At 42.7% G+C, this 20,657-nt stretch overlaps 1 protein-coding gene across 1 annotated transcript in view; it reads left to right on the top strand.

The window, feature by feature from the left end:
• The window catches only part of LOC309435151 (uncharacterized protein), a gene marked incomplete at its 3' end in the record, with an annotated part of 86,790 nt that overhangs the window by 41,169 nt on the left and 24,964 nt on the right, over positions 1-20,657 (top strand). Inside the window, exons 29-43 of the mRNA XM_082043069.1 lie at positions 883-938; positions 1,907-2,018; positions 3,666-3,694; positions 3,797-3,863; positions 6,483-6,538; positions 7,508-7,619; positions 9,270-9,298; positions 9,401-9,467; positions 12,087-12,142; positions 13,110-13,221; positions 14,871-14,899; positions 15,002-15,068; positions 17,688-17,743; positions 18,711-18,822; positions 20,485-20,513. Of these exons, the coding sequence (XP_081899195.1) occupies positions 883-938; positions 1,907-2,018; positions 3,666-3,694; positions 3,797-3,863; positions 6,483-6,538; positions 7,508-7,619; positions 9,270-9,298; positions 9,401-9,467; positions 12,087-12,142; positions 13,110-13,221; positions 14,871-14,899; positions 15,002-15,068; positions 17,688-17,743; positions 18,711-18,822; positions 20,485-20,513 (989 nt within the window). The remainder of the gene's footprint in view (positions 1-882; positions 939-1,906; positions 2,019-3,665; positions 3,695-3,796; positions 3,864-6,482; positions 6,539-7,507; positions 7,620-9,269; positions 9,299-9,400; positions 9,468-12,086; positions 12,143-13,109; positions 13,222-14,870; positions 14,900-15,001; positions 15,069-17,687; positions 17,744-18,710; positions 18,823-20,484; positions 20,514-20,657) is intronic.

Below are 20,657 nucleotides of genomic sequence, written 5' to 3' on the forward strand. Positions count from 1 at the left end.
TGGGTCAGCTTGGATCAGTAGTGTTGTTCCTATCTTTTCTGTATAGAAGAGTAGCTGCTTTGCACTGTCATCTGCACAAAATCACTATGGAAGACAATTGATGAGGAGGGAAATCTCAGAGGAGAGAGGAGTGGTAAAGGCTCATTGGAGAGAGCACTAGAAGTCACATGAGTGAATCCTGAGTCAGTTTTACCTAATGGAGTAGCTTAAAAGAGCTAAATGAAGATAGTCGCATCTGGCCAGGAACCCACTGAGACTGAACCTTTTGTTTGTCTGGTAGAGAAGAGATTTGGATGTTAATCCCCTAAGATAGAAACAACTTTTGCGTGTTTGGCGTGTGTTGGAGCTGTGAGCCCATACTCTGTGTTTCAGTGGCAATGCTGAGGTGTTGAGCGTCTGGGAAGGTGCAGGGTAACACCCCTCTGTCCAGGAAGAGCTTTCTTGGTGGCGCTACAAAACGCGCGTTGTTGCTTCATGATTTTAGTGTGAGGGTGTTTTGGACAGTGTTTCTACATTACCTCCTGTGCAGCGGAAAGCAGTAGTAAGTGCCAGATTCTGGTTCTGTAGGCTGGAGAGCGGGTGACCTAAACTCTGTATCTCACCGGACTGCAGCATGCAGGAGTGTCTTCCTGAATTGGGCTGGGTGTTGCTTGTAGCTGTGTCAGCTGTTGTGCATATCCATCTTCTGCTGGAAAGGAGGCAAGAGGAGGTGGCAGTGAAAAGGAAATACCATGATGTGACCAGGCGTGAAGAAACACTCTCTTCTTAGGTTGTCCTTAGCAAGAGAACCACTGCGCATCTTTTGGATGCAGGGCTTGACCGACGGGGAAAAGCAGAGTGAACTAAAACCACTCAGTGTCTCATTTGTTACCTCATTTATAGGTGCCCTGCCAGCCGAGGGAGCAGAGGAAGATAATGATTCTCCCTGGGATTCCGAGGTACTGTCTGTGGAAGACTCAGGGGTCCCCACCAGAAGGGGTGCATGGAGGGGAGGAGTAAGATCCAGAAGCACTTGAGAGCTTGCTGTTGCCTTGAGCCCTAACGCTGATAAGGCTCGTCTCTTCTACTGCTTCTACTCCATGTTTGTAACCAGGGCCTGGCAGGATTGTTGCTTTTTCACCATGCAGCCCTGTTCTGCTGACCTGGTCAGCGATTTTCCTTAGGGTCTATAACCTAGACGGTTAGCTGCTTCTGATCAGATTCCCTCTACCTTTTGGAGGTGTACTGCAGCCCTTTTTGGAAGTCGGGTTAAACAGAGATACCGCACATCCTGGCTGTATGTGCCCTTTTAGTTCTGTCTGTGGTAATAGGCGGGCTAGAAGAAAATAAGCAGGGTCTGTAGCTAACCCCCTCTGGCTTTGCTTGTGAGAAATAAAAACAAACTCTTTCCTACCCCCTTCTTAAAAATACAGGACTAAGGACTAAATTATTTCTTTCCGTTTTTTTTTTGGGGGGGGGGGTAGCCTGAGTTTCTGTAAGCTCACCCTTGCTAGTCTTCATTCAATCCAAACTGGCCTTGTGACTGGGAGTATCGATGTATTCCGTCACCATGCAGGATACGTGCCTAAGAAACATAAGCAGAAACTTGAATGTCAGCTACTAGTTCAGTACAGAAGTTGGATCACCACAGACCTGCAGCTATTGGTTCGCAACCCACATCTTGAGTTGCCATGTTAGTTTTCCTTTCTGGCTGTCCAGTTTCTCAGTGTGACAGAACAGTTTAGATGAGTTGTCAGGTTTTTGCCTAAGACCTGAAAACACACACAATCTTGGTGTGTCCTTTCCTGGGGTCTTATAAAAGGTTTTTGTACCTCTAATATACTTGATACCATGCTGTACAAGTTGGCTTTTTGCGTAGAAATGAGTTGAAAATGCATTTGTACCAATTGTCACGCATATGTTTTAGATTATAGAGTCGAATTGTGAAGGTCTGAGGGAAGTATCGTCCGGTGTGTTTCTCCCAGCTGCAGACAGACAAGGAATATACTCCAAGATTGTCTCCGAGGAATGCAACAACGGTAACTTCCTGGGGGACTAGATGTTTGTCTGTAGGCATTTATAGACTAAAGTGAACTTTTATCAGTGTCTGTCTTAGCAATGCTGTTCCGATGTGGGTGCATGCTATAGCAATGAAGTGCTTACTGTTTGAATTAACACCAGTAATCATAGCGCTTGCTGGCCACTTTGTAAAGGAAGTTGTCTTGTTTGCATTCTGTGTGTTCTTTGGACGTGTTTGTATTTTTTTGGATTCAGGTTCTTGTTGCATGATGATGAAAGTGTATGTGTTTTAGGACTGACCTGCCTGAACACTTAAACGTTACTGGATGCTAACGCATAGGAAGAAAGCTGTGATCTGGCTAAACATTTTTACCCCCAGCTTAATTTTTGATAGCTTTCTGTTTCGCTTTGCCTAGGAGCTAAAATGGGACCGAAAGTTCAGGTTTTGTTGCTAAGGGTTTCTGCCTGTGTTTTGTGATACTGTCTCCCTAGCATCTTGAGCATAGGATGGTAGGGAAGTTTTGCTCTTGGGGTAGAACTCTTTCCAGAAGAACTTCTCCTTTACCAGGTGGTTTGTCGATCCTGCTTCTAGGATAGGTACAATAGGACAACTGAAGAAGCTAATCCAGTTTGAGTTTAGTAAGCTAGAAGCAAAACTTGACAAGCTCCTGGGAGCTTCTAAATCGACTTGTTGAGTAGTTGTCATGGAAGTCTGCTTTGTGTGATTCCACTAAGGCAAATTTAAAATCCCTGTGGGAAGGGGGTGAAAGGTCATTATGGTGATCTTTCGAAGGTTTTCCATAGTGCTAGACCACCAAGTGAAGTGAAATCAAATACCGTTTGCTTTTAATATTTTTTTTTTTGATCCAAAAGTTTTGCTGTGGAGCCGTTCTTAGTAACACTTCACGGACTCATTTCATGCGAGGACTCAAACTCAAAGAATTAAGCAGAGGATTTGAGAAACATAGGTGGGCCAGTAGATTGTGTGGGTTTGGAAATGATTTAATGCTGGACAACATTTAAGGAAAAAAAAGTATTTGGAACTATACTACAAATGCAGATGACAACCAAACAACATTTGTTTGTTTCCTTGCAAGCTAAACCAGAACAATTTGATGCGAACTAGCTCGATTTTCTTTTTTCTTTTTTTTTCCTTTTGCTGAATGACACATGTGAGGTTTCTGTGTCTGCACCCATGCTTGCCGTGTCCCATCAATGGAAAGGAAAATACTCCTTCACACAAACCACTTGCAGAATTGCAGTCGTAGCGCTGCTGCGCTGTTTTGTGATCATTCGCTATAGCAGACCGGATTTGGTTTTACAAATAATCCTTTTAGAAAACAGGATTCAGCTCCTCAAAAGGACTAAGTATTTTGATTTTGTTCGTTCAACAAGCCCGACCTTATTGCTTCACATGAATTGTCCTAGTTTTGTGATTATTGTTTTTTAAATCCAAGGTGCGTGATGGGAAGTGTGTGGTGTCCATTTCTGGTATAGTCCTACAAATGCTATATGATGAGGCAAATTGAATGTTAGGCATCATACTCTTGATGAAAGAATGCTTTCAACTAATACTTAGCTGTAAACCTGGTGATGTTGAATGGAGTAAAAGAGACCTTCAATTAAATAAAATCTCATTTTTCAAAACATTTTTTTTTAACCTCCAGGCTTTTCAGAGAAACCCAGCAATTTCCAGGTAAGTATTTGTTCATGTCAGATTGGCTACTTGCTGTCCTCATTGAATAGTATGTGGTTACTTTGAAATTGGCCTATTGTCATTGGATTGTGTCTTTTCTAGCTGAAGACTCCAGAATCTGCTTTGGAAGTGAAGGAAACCTCTCCTAAAAAAAGGCAGCAGGAATCAGGTAACGTTTAGTTCATGTGGTTCTGGGTTTAGCTTCATAATCTTTCTGGAGAGGAGTATTTAGTAAAGCATCTGATTGATTTGTTTTGCAGATCTGTTGGAGGAATTAGGTTTAGGAGATGCAGATGATATTGAAGGTATTCATAGCAGTCTCTGTAGTGTTTTGGGTTTTTTTATGGCCAGACACATTGTACTGGCATGTTTTTTTCCTAATACTAAATTAATGGTTCTAGCAAGGTGTTCTGGGAAAAGAAGGTCTACTGAAATACGCCTCTATGCATGTGTGTGCTCCTCCTCTGGTCTGCCATTCAACACTGCAAATACCCTTCCATGATGTGGGCTTCCTCCTCTATACCTGCTGTCATCTCCCCTTTTCAGGGGAGTCCTGAAGTTTGCTTTCCTTCCAGTTTCTCAAAAAAACCCTTCCTGATATTTGTGGTTCCCCGAGCATGTGCCGTAGCTGATTCCGGGCTAGGGATCTGCAATTTAAGCTGTCCAGGTGCTGCAGGTGAGACAGAAAGGATCGTTCTTGGGCTCATCCGGTAGCTGTACGTAGCAGGAATGATTGCTTCCCTGGCTTTTCTCTACCTGTCTGGCAGTTGCTTTGGAACGTGTAGCAAATACATTCCTTTGAGGCTGGAAACTGCCCAGCAGGTTCAGAGGCAGGGGAAGGAAGCGGGGAAGAGAGACAAGGTGGGAGGAAATGACAGTGTCAGCGTGTTGCCAGGAATTCTCTGTTTTTGGAAACAAGGATAAAAGTGACACAGCTAGTTGGTCCACTAGAAATTGGAGGGAGGATATATGACTTCAGTGGTTTTTTAGTTTCCTTGTTTTAACGTTTATTGATTTCCATATCTACTATTGAGATGAGTTTTTAAGAGTTGCTACATTCAGCTATTGAAAATAGAAATGAGAGAGAGGTGAGCAGATCTGTCAGCAAGTACGTGAACTTGTAACTTTGAAGTATAGAATACAAATGGTTCCAAGCACCTTGGCATCCTCGCTTTAGGGGGATAAAAAAAGTACCATATTTCTTTTGGCAATAATAGAGATTAAACTTCTCCCTAGGAAAAATCTCTCTCTCTCCTCTTGCTCTTCCAGTCCTCCTCTCCACCACCTCTTCCTCTCGCTCTTCTCGTCTCTCTCATGTCTTTGCAGTGGGTAAGCAAGAGCAGGTCCTCTTGTGCCCTTTGTTTTGTGGTGATAGCGTTTTTGTAAGATGCATAGAGGTTTGTTAAAAGTTGTTCAAGCATGAGTGCTGGTTTTGTCTGTATTACACAATAATGTGAGATGTAGCCCCATAGCGGATCATTACGTTGTATATACGTTTGTATAATATTACAAACACAGAACAACCACCTTTTCGTAGCTCGTTTCGTGTCAGCTACTTTTCTGGTGTGTCTTTATTCATTAGTGCCATGTTAGTGTTTCCCCAGGTGTTATCGTGAAGATCAAGTGTTAAGAAGTACATGTGACAATTTCCTTCCAACTTTTATGGTTGGCTTTTGGTTTAAGCAATTTAGATGGCTTCAGCAAAGCATCACAGTTCCTGCGGCACAAAGCTGTATGACTCTAAAAGGCCTGAATGCCATCCTTCACAAGTTTATTTCATAAATCTGGAAAAAAGGTGCAGTATCTTGCACAACTGAGTGTTCAATGAGAGATTAGATTTCCCGATCTATTTACTTTGTTACTACTCATCAGAACTTATTGAAATATGTTTTTGGGTCAAGAGTGTTGGGTCAGCTTGGATCAGTAGTGTTGTTCCTATCTTTTCTGTATAGAAGAGTAGCTGCTTTGCACTGTCATCTGCACAAAATCACTATGGAAGACAATTGATGAGGAGGGAAATCTCAGAGGAGAGAGGAGTGGTAAAGGCTCATTGGAGAGAGCACTAGAAGTCACATGAGTGAATCCTGAGTCAGTTTTACCTAATGGAGTAGCTTAAAAGAGCTAAATGAAGATAGTCGCATCTGGCCAGGAACCCACTGAGACTGAACCTTTTGTTTGTCTGGTAGAGAAGAGATTTGGATGTTAATCCCCTAAGATAGAAACAACTTTTGCGTGTTTGGCGTGTGTTGGAGCTGTGAGCCCATACTCTGTGTTTCAGTGGCAATGCTGAGGTGTTGAGCGTCTGGGAAGGTGCAGGGTAACACCCCTCTGTCCAGGAAGAGCTTTCTTGGTGGCGCTACAAAACGCGCGTTGTTGCTTCATGATTTTAGTGTGAGGGTGTTTTGGACAGTGTTTCTACATTACCTCCTGTGCAGCGGAAAGCAGTAGTAAGTGCCAGATTCTGGTTCTGTAGGCTGGAGAGCGGGTGACCTAAACTCTGTATCTCACCGGACTGCAGCATGCAGGAGTGTCTTCCTGAATTGGGCTGGGTGTTGCTTGTAGCTGTGTCAGCTGTTGTGCATATCCATCTTCTGCTGGAAAGGAGGCAAGAGGAGGTGGCAGTGAAAAGGAAATACCATGATGTGACCAGGCGTGAAGAAACACTCTCTTCTTAGGTTGTCCTTAGCAAGAGAACCACTGCGCATCTTTTGGATGCAGGGCTTGACCGACGGGGAAAAGCAGAGTGAACTAAAACCACTCAGTGTCTCACTTGTTACCTCATTTATAGGTGCCCTGCCAGCCGAGGGAGCAGAGGAAGATAATGATTCTCCCTGGGATTCCGAGGTACTGTCTGTGGAAGACTCAGGGGTCCCCACCAGAAGGGGTGCATGGAGGGGAGGAGTAAGATCCAGAAGCACTTGAGAGCTTGCTGTTGCCTTGAGCCCTAACGCTGATAAGGCTCGTCTCTTCTACTGCTTCTACTCCATGTTTGTAACCAGGGCCTGGCAGGATTGTTGCTTTTTCACCATGCAGCCCTGTTCTGCTGACCTGGTCAGTGATTTTCCTTAGGGTCTATAACCTAGACGGTTAGCTGCTTCTGATCAGATTCCCTCTACCTTTTGGAGGTGTACTGCAGCCCTTTTTGGAAGTCGGGTTAAACAGAGATACCGCACATCCTGGCTGTATGTGCCCTTTTAGTTCTGTCTGTGGTAATAGGCGGGCTAGAAGAAAATAAGCAGGGTCTGTAGCTAACCCCCTCTGGCTTTGCTTGTGAGAAATAAAAACAAACTCTTTCCTACCCCCTTCTTAAAAATACAGGACTAAGGACTAAATTATTTCTTTCCGTTTTTTTTTTGGGGGGGGGGGGTAGCCTGAGTTTCTGTAAGCTCACCCTTGCTAGTCTTCATTCAATCCAAATTGGCCTTGTGACTGGGAGTATCGATGTATTCCGTCACCATGCAGGATACGTGCCTAAGAAACATAAGCAGAAACTTGAATGTCAGCTACTAGTTCAGTACAGAAGTTGGATCACCACAGACCTGCAGCTATTGGTTCGCAACCCACATCTTGAGTTGCCATGTTAGTTTTCCTTTCTGGCTGTCCAGTTTCTCAGTGTGACAGAACAGTTTAGATGAGTTGTCAGGTTTTTGCCTAAGACCTGAAAACACACACAATCTTGGTGTGTCCTTTCCTGGGGTCTTATAAAAGGTTTTTGTACCTCTAATATACTTGATACCATGCTGTACAAGTTGGCTTTTTGCGTAGAAATGAGTTGAAAATGCATTTGTACCAATTGTCACGCATATGTTTTAGATTATAGAGTCGAATTGTGAAGGTCTGAGGGAAGTATCGTCCGGTGTGTTTCTCCCAGCTGCAGACAGACAAGGAATATACTCCAAGATTGTCTCCGAGGAATGCAACAACGGTAACTTCCTGGGGGACTAGATGTTTGTCTGTAGGCATTTATAGACTAAAGTGAACTTTTATCAGTGTCTGTCTTAGCAATGCTGTTCCGATGTGGGTGCATGCTATAGCAATGAAGTGCTTACTGTTTGAATTAACACCAGTAATCATAGCGCTTGCTGGCCACTTTGTAAAGGAAGTTGTCTTGTTTGCATTCTGTGTGTTCTTTGGACGTGTTTGTATTTTTTTGGATTCAGGTTCTTGTTGCATGATGATGAAAGTGTATGTGTTTTAGGACTGACCTGCCTGAACACTTAAACGTTACTGGATGCTAACGCATAGGAAGAAAGCTGTGATCTGGCTAAACATTTTTACCCCCAGCTTAATTTTTGATAGCTTTCTGTTTCGCTTTGCCTAGGAGCTAAAATGGGACCGAAAGTTCAGGTTTTGTTGCTAAGGGTTTCTGCCTGTGTTTTGTGATACTGTCTCCCTAGCATCTTGAGCATAGGATGGCAGGGAAGTTTTGCTCTTGGGGTAGAACTCTTTCCAGAAGAACTTCTCCTTTACCAGGTGGTTTGTCGATCCTGCTTCTAGGATAGGTACAATAGGACAACTGAAGAAGCTAATCCAGTTTGAGTTTAGTAAGCTAGAAGCAAAACTTGACAAGCTCCTGGGAGCTTCTAAATCGACTTGTTGAGTAGTTGTCATGGAAGTCTGCTTTGTGTGATTCCACTAAGGCAAATTTAAAATCCCTGTGGGAAGGGGGTGAAAGGTCATTATGGTGATCTTTCGAAGGTTTTCCATAGTGCTAGACCACCAAGTGAAGTGAAATCAAATACCGTTTGCTTTTAATATTTTTTTTTTTGATCCAAAAGTTTTGCTGTGGAGCCGTTCTTAGTAACACTTCACGGACTCATTTCATGCGAGGACTCAAACTCAAAGAATTAAGCAGAGGATTTGAGAAACATAGGTGGGCCAGTAGATTGTGTGGGTTTGGAAATGATTTAATGCTGGACAACATTTAAGGAAAAAAAAGTATTTGGAACTATACTACAAATGCAGATGACAACCAAACAACATTTGTTTGTTTCCTTGCAAGCTAAACCAGAACAATTTGATGCGAACTAGCTCGATTTTCTTTTTTCTTTTTTTTTTTCCTTTTGCTGAATGACACATGTGAGGTTTCTGTGTCTGCACCCATGCTTGCCGTGTCCCATCAATGGAAAGGAAAATACTCCTTCACACAAACCACTTGCAGAATTGCAGTCGTAGCGCTGCTGCGCTGTTTTGTGATCATTCGCTATAGCAGACCGGATTTGGTTTTACAAATAATCCTTTTAGAAAACAGGATTCAGCTCCTCAAAAGGACTAAGTATTTTGATTTTGTTCGTTCAACAAGCCCGACCTTATTGCTTCACATGAATTGTCCTAGTTTTGTGATTATTGTTTTTTAAATCCAAGGTGCGTGATGGGAAGTGTGTGGTGTCCATTTCTGGTATAGTCCTACAAATGCTATATGATGAGGCAAATTGAATGTTAGGCATCATACTCTTGATGAAAGAATGCTTTCAACTAATACTTAGCTGTAAACCTGGTGATGTTGAATGGAGTAAAAGAGACCTTCAATTAAATAAAATCTCATTTTTCAAAACATTTTTTTTTTAACCTCCAGGCTTTTCAGAGAAACCCAGCAATTTCCAGGTAAGTATTTGTTCATGTCAGATTGGCTACTTGCTGTCCTCATTGAATAGTATGTGGTTACTTTGAAATTGGCCTATTGTCATTGGATTGTGTCTTTTCTAGCTGAAGACTCCAGAATCTGCTTTGGAAGTGAAGGAAACCTCTCCTAAAAAAAGGCAGCAGGAATCAGGTAACGTTTAGTTCATGTGGTTCTGGGTTTAGCTTCATAATCTTTCTGGAGAGGAGTATTTAGTAAAGCATCTGATTGATTTGTTTTGCAGATCTGTTGGAGGAATTAGGTTTAGGAGATGCAGATGATATTGAAGGTATTCATAGCAGTCTCTGTAGTGTTTTGGGTTTTTTTATGGCCAGACACATTGTACTGGCATGTTTTTTTCCTAATACTAAATTAATGGTTCTAGCAAGGTGTTCTGGGAAAAGAAGGTCTACTGAAATACGCCTCTATGCATGTGTGTGCTCCTCCTCTGGTCTGCCATTCAACACTGCAAATACCCTTCCATGATGTGGGCTTCCTCCTCTATACCTGCTGTCATCTCCCCTTTTCAGGGGAGTCCTGAAGTTTGCTTTCCTTCCAGTTTCTCAAAAAAACCCTTCCTGATATTTGTGGTTCCCCGAGCATGTGCCGTAGCTGATTCCGGGCTAGGGATCTGCAATTTAAGCTGTCCAGGTGCTGCAGGTGAGACAGAAAGGATCGTTCTTGGGCTCATCCGGTAGCTGTACGTAGCAGGAATGATTGCTTCCCTGGCTTTTCTCTACCTGTCTGGCAGTTGCTTTGGAACGTGTAGCAAATACATTCCTTTGAGGCTGGAAACTGCCCAGCAGGTTCAGAGGCAGGGGAAGGAAGCGGGGAAGAGAGACAAGGTGGGAGGAAATGACAGTGTCAGCGTGTTGCCAGGAATTCTCTGTTTTTGGAAACAAGGATAAAAGTGACACAGCTAGTTGGTCCACTAGAAATTGGAGGGAGGATATATGACTTCAGTGGTTTTTTAGTTTCCTTGTTTTAACGTTTATTGATTTCCATATCTACTATTGAGATGAGTTTTTAAGAGTTGCTACATTCAGCTATTGAAAATAGAAATGAGAGAGAGGTGAGCAGATCTGTCAGCAAGTACGTGAACTTGTAACTTTGAAGTATAGAATACAAATGGTTCCAAGCACCTTGGCATCCTCGCTTTAGGGGGATAAAAAAAGTACCATATTTCTTTTGGCAATAATAGAGATTAAACTTCTCCCTAGGAAAAATCTCTCTCTCTCCTCTTGCTCTTCCAGTCCTCCTCTCCACCACCTCTTCCTCTCGCTCTTCTCGTCTCTCTCATGTCTTTGCAGTGGGTAAGCAAGAGCAGGTCCTCTTGTGCCCTTTGTTTTGTGGTGATAGCGTTTTTGTAAGATGCATAGAGGTTTGTTAAAAGTTGTTCAAGCATGAGTGCTGGTTTTGTCTGTATTACACAATAATGTGAGATGTAGCCCCATAGCGGATCATTACGTTGTATATACGTTTGTATAATATTACAAACACAGAACAACCACCTTTTCGTAGCTCGTTTCGTGTCAGCTACTTTTCTGGTGTGTCTTTATTCATTAGTGCCATGTTAGTGTTTCCCCAGGTGTTATCGTGAAGATCAAGTGTTAAGAAGTACATGTGACAATTTCCTTCCAACTTTTATGGTTGGCTTTTGGTTTAAGCAATTTAGATGGCTTCAGCAAAGCATCACAGTTCCTGCGGCACAAAGCTGTATGACTCTAAAAGGCCTGAATGCCATCCTTCACAAGTTTATTTCATAAATCTGGAAAAAAGGTGCAGTATCTTGCACAACTGAGTGTTCAATGAGAGATTAGATTTCCCGATCTATTTACTTTGTTACTACTCATCAGAACTTATTGAAATATGTTTTTGGGTCAAGAGTGTTGGGTCAGCTTGGATCAGTAGTGTTGTTCCTATCTTTTCTGTATAGAAGAGTAGCTGCTTTGCACTGTCATCTGCACAAAATCACTATGGAAGACAATTGATGAGGAGGGAAATCTCAGAGGAGAGAGGAGTGGTAAAGGCTCATTGGAGAGAGCACTAGAAGTCACATGAGTGAATCCTGAGTCAGTTTTACCTAATGGAGTAGCTTAAAAGAGCTAAATGAAGATAGTCGCATCTGGCCAGGAACCCACTGAGACTGAACCTTTTGTTTGTCTGGTAGAGAAGAGATTTGGATGTTAATCCCCTAAGATAGAAACAACTTTTGCGTGTTTGGCGTGTGTTGGAGCTGTGAGCCCATACTCTGTGTTTCAGTGGCAATGCTGAGGTGTTGAGCGTCTGGGAAGGTGCAGGGTAACACCCCTCTGTCCAGGAAGAGCTTTCTTGGTGGCGCTACAAAACGCGCGTTGTTGCTTCATGATTTTAGTGTGAGGGTGTTTTGGACAGTGTTTCTACATTACCTCCTGTGCAGCGGAAAGCAGTAGTAAGTGCCAGATTCTGGTTCTGTAGGCTGGAGAGCGGGTGACCTAAACTCTGTATCTCACCGGACTGCAGCATGCAGGAGTGTCTTCCTGAATTGGGCTGGGTGTTGCTTGTAGCTGTGTCAGCTGTTGTGCATATCCATCTTCTGCTGGAAAGGAGGCAAGAGGAGGTGGCAGTGAAAAGGAAATACCATGATGTGACCAGGCGTGAAGAAACACTCTCTTCTTAGGTTGTCCTTAGCAAGAGAACCACTGCGCATCTTTTGGATGCAGGGCTTGACCGACGGGGAAAAGCAGAGTGAACTAAAACCACTCAGTGTCTCACTTGTTACCTCATTTATAGGTGCCCTGCCAGCCGAGGGAGCAGAGGAAGATAATGATTCTCCCTGGGATTCCGAGGTACTGTCTGTGGAAGACTCAGGGGTCCCCACCAGAAGGGGTGCATGGAGGGGAGGAGTAAGATCCAGAAGCACTTGAGAGCTTGCTGTTGCCTTGAGCCCTAACGCTGATAAGGCTCGTCTCTTCTACTGCTTCTACTCCATGTTTGTAACCAGGGCCTGGCAGGATTGTTGCTTTTTCACCATGCAGCCCTGTTCTGCTGACCTGGTCAGCGATTTTCCTTAGGGTCTATAACCTAGACGGTTAGCTGCTTCTGATCAGATTCCCTCTACCTTTTGGAGGTGTACTGCAGCCCTTTTTGGAAGTCGGGTTAAACAGAGATACCGCACATCCTGGCTGTATGTGCCCTTTTAGTTCTGTCTGTGGTAATAGGCGGGCTAGAAGAAAATAAGCAGGGTCTGTAGCTAACCCCCTCTGGCTTTGCTTGTGAGAAATAAAAACAAACTCTTTCCTACCCCCTTCTTAAAAATACAGGACTAAGGACTAAATTATTTCTTTCCGTTTTTTTTTTGGGGGGGGGGTAGCCTGAGTTTCTGTAAGCTCTGCCTTGCTAGTCTTCATTCAATCCAAATTGGCCTTGTGACTGGGAGTATCGATGTATTCCGTCACCATGCAGGATACGTGCCTAAGAAACATAAGCAGAAACTTGAATGTCAGCTACTAGTTCAGTACAGAAGTTGGATCACCACAGACCTGCAGCTATTGGTTCGCAACCCACATCTTGAGTTGCCATGTTAGTTTTCCTTTCTGGCTGTCCAGTTTCTCAGTGTGACAGAACAGTTTAGATGAGTTGTCAGGTTTTTGCCTAAGACCTGAAAACACACACAATCTTGGTGTGTCCTTTCCTGGGGTCTTATAAAAGGTTTTTGTACCTCTAATATACTTGATACCATGCTGTACAAGTTGGCTTTTTGCGTAGAAATGAGTTGAAAATGCATTTGTACCAATTGTCACGCATATGTTTTAGATTATAGAGTCGAATTGTGAAGGTCTGAGGGAAGTATCGTCCGGTGTGTTTCTCCCAGCTGCAGACAGACAAGGAATATACTCCAAGATTGTCTCCGAGGAATGCAACAACGGTAACTTCCTGGGGGACTAGATGTTTGTCTGTAGGCATTTATAGACTAAAGTGAACTTTTATCAGTGTCTGTCTTAGCAATGCTGTTCCGATGTGGGTGCATGCTATAGCAATGAAGTGCTTACTGTTTGAATTAACACCAGTAATCATAGCGCTTGCTGGCCACTTTGTAAAGGAAGTTGTCTTGTTTGCATTCTGTGTGTTCTTTGGACGTGTTTGTATTTTTTTGGATTCAGGTTCTTGTTGCATGATGATGAAAGTGTATGTGTTTTAGGACTGACCTGCCTGAACACTTAAACGTTACTGGATGCTAACGCATAGGAAGAAAGCTGTGATCTGGCTAAACATTTTTACCCCCAGCTTAATTTTTGATAGCTTTCTGTTTCGCTTTGCCTAGGAGCTAAAATGGGACCGAAAGTTCAGGTTTTGTTGCTAAGGGTTTCTGCCTGTGTTTTGTGATACTGTCTCCCTAGCATCTTGAGCATAGGATGGTAGGGAAGTTTTGCTCTTGGGGTAGAACTCTTTCCAGAAGAACTTCTCCTTTACCAGGTGGTTTGTCGATCCTGCTTCTAGGATAGGTACAATAGGACAACTGAAGAAGCTAATCCAGTTTGAGTTTAGTAAGCTAGAAGCAAAACTTGACAAGCTCCTGGGAGCTTCTAAATCGACTTGTTGAGTAGTTGTCATGGAAGTCTGCTTTGTGTGATTCCACTAAGGCAAATTTAAAATCCCTGTGGGAAGGGGGTGAAAGGTCATTATGGTGATCTTTCGAAGGTTTTCCATAGTGCTAGACCACCAAGTGAAGTGAAATCAAATACCGTTTGCTTTTAATATTTTTTTTTTTGATCCAAAAGTTTTGCTGTGGAGCCGTTCTTAGTAACACTTCACGGACTCATTTCATGCGAGGACTCAAACTCAAAGAATTAAGCAGAGGATTTGAGAAACATAGGTGGGCCAGTAGATTGTGTGGGTTTGGAAATGATTTAATGCTGGACAACATTTAAGGAAAAAAAAGTATTTGGAACTATACTACAAATGCAGATGACAACCAAACAACATTTGTTTGTTTCCTTGCAAGCTAAACCAGAACAATTTGATGCGAACTAGCTCGATTTTCTTTTTTCTTTTTTTTTTCCTTTTGCTGAATGACACATGTGAGGTTTCTGTGTCTGCACCCATGCTTGCCGTGTCCCATCAATGGAAAGGAAAATACTCCTTCACACAAACCACTTGCAGAATTGCAGTCGTAGCGCTGCTGCGCTGTTTTGTGATCATTCGCTATAGCAGACCGGATTTGGTTTTACAAATAATCCTTTTAGAAAACAGGATTCAGCTCCTCAAAAGGACTAAGTATTTTGATTTTGTTCGTTCAACAAGCCCGACCTTATTGCTTCACATGAATTGTCCTAGTTTTGTGATTATTGTTTTTTAAATCCAAGGTGCGTGATGGGAAGTGTGTGGTGTCCATTTCTGGTATAGTCCTACAAATGCTATATGATGAGGCAAATTGAATGTTAGGCATCATACTCTTGATGAAAGAATGCTTTCAACTAATACTTAGCTGTAAACCTGGTGATGTTGAATGGAGTAAAAGAGACCTTCAATTAAATAAAATCTCATTTTTCAAAACATTTTTTTTTTAACCTCCAGGCTTTTCAGAGAAACCCAGCAATTTCCAGGTAAGTATTTGTTCATGTCAGATTGGCTACTTGCTGTCCTCATTGAATAGTATGTGGTTACTTTGAAATTGGCCTATTGTCATTGGATTGTGTCTTTTCTAGCTGAAGACTCCAGAATCTGCTTTGGAAGTGAAGGAAACCTCTCCTAAAAAAAGGCAGCAGGAATCAGGTAACGTTTAGTTCATGTGGTTCTGGGTTTAGCTTCATAATCTTTCTGGAGAGGAGTATTTAGTAAAGCATCTGATTGATTTGTTTTGCAGATCTGTTGGAGGAATTAGGTTTAGGAGATGCAGATGATATTGAAGGTATTCATAGCAGTCTCTGTAGTGTTTTGGGTTTTTTTATGGCCAGACACATTGTACTGGCATGTTTTTTTCCTAATACTAAATTAATGGTTCTAGCAAGGTGTTCTGGGAAAAGAAGGTCTACTGAAATACGCCTCTATGCATGTGTGTGCTCCTCCTCTGGTCTGCCATTCAACACTGCAAATACCCTTCCATGATGTGGGCTTCCTCCTCTATACCTGCTGTCATCTCCCCTTTTCAGGGGAGTCCTGAAGTTTGCTTTCCTTCCAGTTTCTCAAAAAAACCCTTCCTGATATTTGTGGTTCCCCGAGCATGTGCCGTAGCTGATTCCGGGCTAGGGATCTGCAATTTAAGCTGTCCAGGTGCTGCAGGTGAGACAGAAAGGATCGTTCTTGGGCTCATCCGGTAGCTGTACGTAGCAGGAATGATTGCTTCCCTGGCTTTTCTCTACCTGTCTGGCAGTTGCTTTGGAACGTGTAGCAAATACATTCCTTTGAGGCTGGAAACTGCCCAGCAGGTTCAGAGGCAGGGGAAGGAAGCGGGGAAGAGAGACAAGGTGGGAGGAAATGACAGTGTCAGCGTGTTGCCAGGAATTCTCTGTTTTTGGAAACAAGGATAAAAGTGACACAGCTAGTTGGTCCACTAGAAATTGGAGGGAGGATATATGACTTCAGTGGTTTTTTAGTTTCCTTGTTTTAACGTTTATTGATTTCCATATCTACTATTGAGATGAGTTTTTAAGAGTTGCTACATTCAGCTATTGAAAATAGAAATGAGAGAGAGGTGAGCAGATCTGTCAGCAAGTACATGAACTTGTAACTTTGAAGTATAGAATACAAATGGTTCCAAGCACCTTGGCATCCTCGCTTTAGGGGGATAAAAAAAGTACCATATTTCTTTTGGCAATAATAGAGATTAAACTTCTCCCTAGGAAAAATCTCTCTCTCTCCTCTTGCTCTTCCAGTCCTCCTCTCCACCACCGCTTCCTCTCGCTCTTCTCGTCTCTCTCATGTCTTTGCAGTGGGTAAGCAAGAGCAGGTCCTCTTGTGCCCTTTGTTTTGTGGTGATAGCGTTTTTGTAAGATGCATAGAGGTTTGTTAAAAGTTGTTCAAGCATGAGTGCTGGTTTTGTCTGTATTACACAATAATGTGAGATGTAGCCCCATAGCGGATCATTACGTTGTATATACGTTTGTATAATATTACAAACACAGAACAACCACCTTTTCGTAGCTCGTTTCGTGTCAGCTACTTTTCTGGTGTGTCTTTATTCATTAGTGCCATGTTAGTGTTTCCCCAGGTGTTATCGTGAAGATCAAGTGTTAAGAAGTACATGTGACAATTTCCTTCCAACTTTTATGGTTGGCTTTTGGTTTAAGCAATTTAGATGGCTTCAGCAAAGCATCACAGTTCCTGCGGCACAAAGCTGTATGACTCTAAAAGGCCTGAATGCCATCCTTCACAAGTTTATTTCATAAATCTGGAAAAAAGGTGCAGTATCTTGCACAACTGAGTGTTCAATGAGAGATTAGATTTCCCGATCTATTTACTTTGTTACTACTCATCAGAACTTATTGAAATATGTTTTTGGGTCAAGAGTGTTGGGTCAGCTTGGATCAGTAGTGTTGTTCCTATCTTTTCTGTATAGAAGAGTAGCTGCTTTGCACTGTCATCTGCACAAAATCACTATGGAAGACAATTGATGAGGAGGGAAATCTCAGAGGAGAGAGGAGTGGTAAAGGCTCATTGGAGAGAGCACTAGAAGTCACATGAGTGAATCCTGAGTCAGTTTTACCTAATGGAGTAGCTTAAAAGAGCTAAATGAAGATAGTCGCATCTGGCCAGGAACCCACTGAGACTGAACCTTTTGTTTGTCTGGTAGAGAAGAGATTTGGATGTTAATCCCCTAAGATAGAAACAACTTTTGCGTGTTTGGCGTGTGTTGGAGCTGCGAGCCCATACTCTGTGTTTCAGTGGCAATGCTGAGGTGTTGAGCGTCTGGGAAGGTGCAGGGTAACACCCCTCTGTCCAGGAAGAGCTTTCTTGGTGGCGCTACAAAACGCGCGTTGTTGCTTCATGATTTTAGTGTGAGGGTGTTTTGGACAGTGTTTCTACATTACCTCCTGTGCAGCGGAAAGCAGTAGTAAGTGCCAGATTCTGGTTCTGTAGGCTGGAGAGCGGGTGACCTAAACTCTGTATCTCACCGGACTGCAGCATGCAGGAGTGTCTTCCTGAATTGGGCTGGGTGTTGCTTGTAGCTGTGTCAGCTGTTGTGCATATCCATCTTCTGCTGGAAAGGAGGCAAGAGGAGGTGGCAGTGAAAAGGAAATACCATGATGTGACCAGGCGTGAAGAAACACTCTCTTCTTAGGTTGTCCTTAGCAAGAGAACCACTGCGCATCTTTTGGATGCAGGGCTTGACCGACGGGGAAAAGCAGAGTGAACTAAAACCACTCAGTGTCTCACTTGTTACCTCATTTATAGGTGCCCTGCCAGCCGAGGGAGCAGAGGAAGATAATGATTCTCCCTGGGATTCCGAGGTACTGTCTGTGGAAGACTCAGGGGTCCCCACCAGAAGGGGTGCATGGAGGGGAGGAGTAAGATCCAGAAGCACTTGAGAGCTTGCTGTTGCCTTGAGCCCTAACGCTGATAAGGCTCGTCTCTTCTACTGCTTCTACTCCATGTTTGTAACCAGGGCCTGGCAGGATTGTTGCTTTTTCACCATGCAGCCCTGTTCTGCTGACCTGGTCAGCGATTTTCCTTAGGGTCTATAACCTAGACGGTTAGCTGCTTCTGATCAGATTCCCTCTACCTTTTGGAGGTGTACTGCAGTCCTTTTTGGAAGTCGGGTTAAACAGAGATACCGCACATCCTGGCTGTATGTGCCCTTTTAGTTCTGTCTGTGGTAATAGGCGGGCTAGAAGAAAATAAGCAGGGTCTGTAGCTAACCCCCTCTGGCTTTGCTTGTGAGAAATAAAAACAAACTCTTTCCTACCCCCTTCTTAAAAATACAGGACTAAGGACTAAATTATTTCTTTCCGTTTTTTTTTTGGGGGGGGGGTAGCCTGAGTTTCTGTAAGCTCTGCCTTGCTAGTCTTCATTCAATCCAAATTGGCCTTGTGACTGGGAGTATCGATGTATTCCGTCACCATGCAGGATACGTGCCTAAGAAACATAAGCAGAAACTTGAATGTCAGCTACTAGTTCAGTACAGAAGTTGGATCACCACAGACCTGCAGCTATTGGTTCGCAACCCACATCTTGAGTTGCCATGTTAGTTTTCCTTTCTGGCTGTCCAGTTTCTCAGTGTGACAGAACAGTTTAGATGAGTTGTCAGGTTTTTGCCTAAGACCTGAAAACACACACAATCTTGGTGTGTCCTTTCCTGGGGTCTTATAAAAGGTTTTTGTACCTCTAATATACTTGATACCATGCTGTGCAAGTTGGCTTTTTGCGTAGAAATGAGTTGAAAATGCATTTGTACCAATTGTCACGCATATGTTTTAGATTATAGAGTCGAATTGTGAAGGTCTGAGGGAAGTATCGTCCGGTGTGTTTCTCCCAGCTGCAGACAGACAAGGAATATACTCCAAGATTGTCTCCGAGGAATGCAACAACGGTAACTTCCTGGGGGACTAGATGTTTGTCTGTAGGCATTTATAGACTAAAGTGAACTTTTATCAGTGTCTGTCTTAGCAATGCTGTTCCGATGTGGGTGCATGCTATAGCAATGAAGTGCTTACTGTTTGAATTAACACCAGTAATCATAGCGCTTGCTGGCCACTTTGTAAAGGAAGTTGTCTTGTTTGCATTCTGTGTGTTCTTTGGACGTGTTTGTATTTTTTTGGATTCAGGTTCTTGTTGCATGATGATGAAAGTGTATGTGTTTTAGGACTGACCTGCCTGAACACTTAAACGTTACTGGATGCTAACGCATAGGAAGAAAGCTGTGATCTGGCTAAACATTTTTACCCCCAGCTTAATTTTTGATAGCTTTCTGTTTCGCTTTGCCTAGGAGCTAAAATGGGACCGAAAGTTCAGGTTTTGTTGCTAAGGGTTTCTGCCTGTGTTTTGTGATACTGTCTCCCTAGCATCTTGAGCATAGGATGGCAGGGAAGTTTTGCTCTTGGGGTAGAACTCTTTCCAGAAGAACTTCTCCTTTACCAGGTGGTTTGTCGATCCTGCTTCTAGGATAGGTACAATAGGACAACTGAAGAAGCTAATCCAGTTTGAGTTTAGTAAGCTAGAAGCAAAACTTGACAAGCTCCTGGGAGCTTCTAAATCGACTTGTTGAGTAGTTGTCATGGAAGTCTGCTTTGTGTGATTCCACTAAGGCAAATTTAAAATCCCTGTGGGAAGGGGGTGAAAGGTCATTATGGTGATCTTTCGAAGGTGTTTTCAATAGTGCTAGACCACCAAGTGAAGTGAAATCAAATACTGTAAATACTTTTTACTTTTAATTTTTGTTTTTTGTTTTGATCCAAAAGTTTTGCTGTGGAGCCGTTCTTAGTAAAACTTCACAGACTCATTTCATGCGAGGACTCAAACTCAAAGATTTAAGCAGAGGATTTGAGAAACATAGGTGGGCCAGTAGATTGTGTGGGTTTGGAAATGATTTAATGCTGGACAACATTTAAGGAAAAAAAGTATTTGGAACTATACTACAAATGCAGATGACAACCAAACAACATTTGTTTGTTTCCTTGCAAGCTAAACCAGAACAATTTGATGAGAACTAGCTCGATTTTTTTTTTTTCTTTTTTTTCCTTTTGCTGAATGACACGTGTGAGGTTTCTGTGTCTGCACCCATGCTTGCCGTGTCCCATCAATGGAAAGGAAAATACTCCTTCACACAAACCACTTGCAGAATTGCAGTCGTAGCGCTGCTGCGCTGTTTTGTGATCATTCGCTATAGCAGACCGGATTTGGTTTTACAAATAATCCTTTTAGAAAACAGGATTCAGCTCCTCAAAAGGACTAAGTATTTTGATTTTGTTCGTTCAACAAGCCCGACCTTATTGCTTCACATGAATTGTCCTAGTTTTGTGATTATTGTTTTTTAAATCCAAGGTGCGTGATGGGAAGTGTGTGGTGTCCATTTCTGGTATAGTCCTACAAATGCTATATGATGAGGCAAATTGAATGTTAGGCATCATACTCTTGATGAAAGAATGCTTTCAACTAATACTTAGCTGTAAACCTGGTGATGTTGAATGGAGTAAAAGAGACCTTCAATTAAATAAAATCACATTTTTCAAAACATTTTTTTTTTAACCTCCAGGCTTTTCAGAGAAACCCAGCAATTTCCAGGTAAGTATTTGTTCATGTCAGATTGGCTACTTGCTGTCCTCATTGAATAGTATGTGGTTACTTTGAAATTGGCCTATTGTCATTGGATTGTGTCTTTTCTAGCTGAAGACTCCAGAATCTGCTTTGGAAGTGAAGGAAACCTCT

Source organism: Streptopelia decaocto (assembly GCF_964273445.1).
Source record: "Streptopelia decaocto genome assembly, chromosome: 1".
Taxonomy (NCBI): domain Eukaryota; kingdom Metazoa; phylum Chordata; class Aves; order Columbiformes; family Columbidae; genus Streptopelia; species Streptopelia decaocto.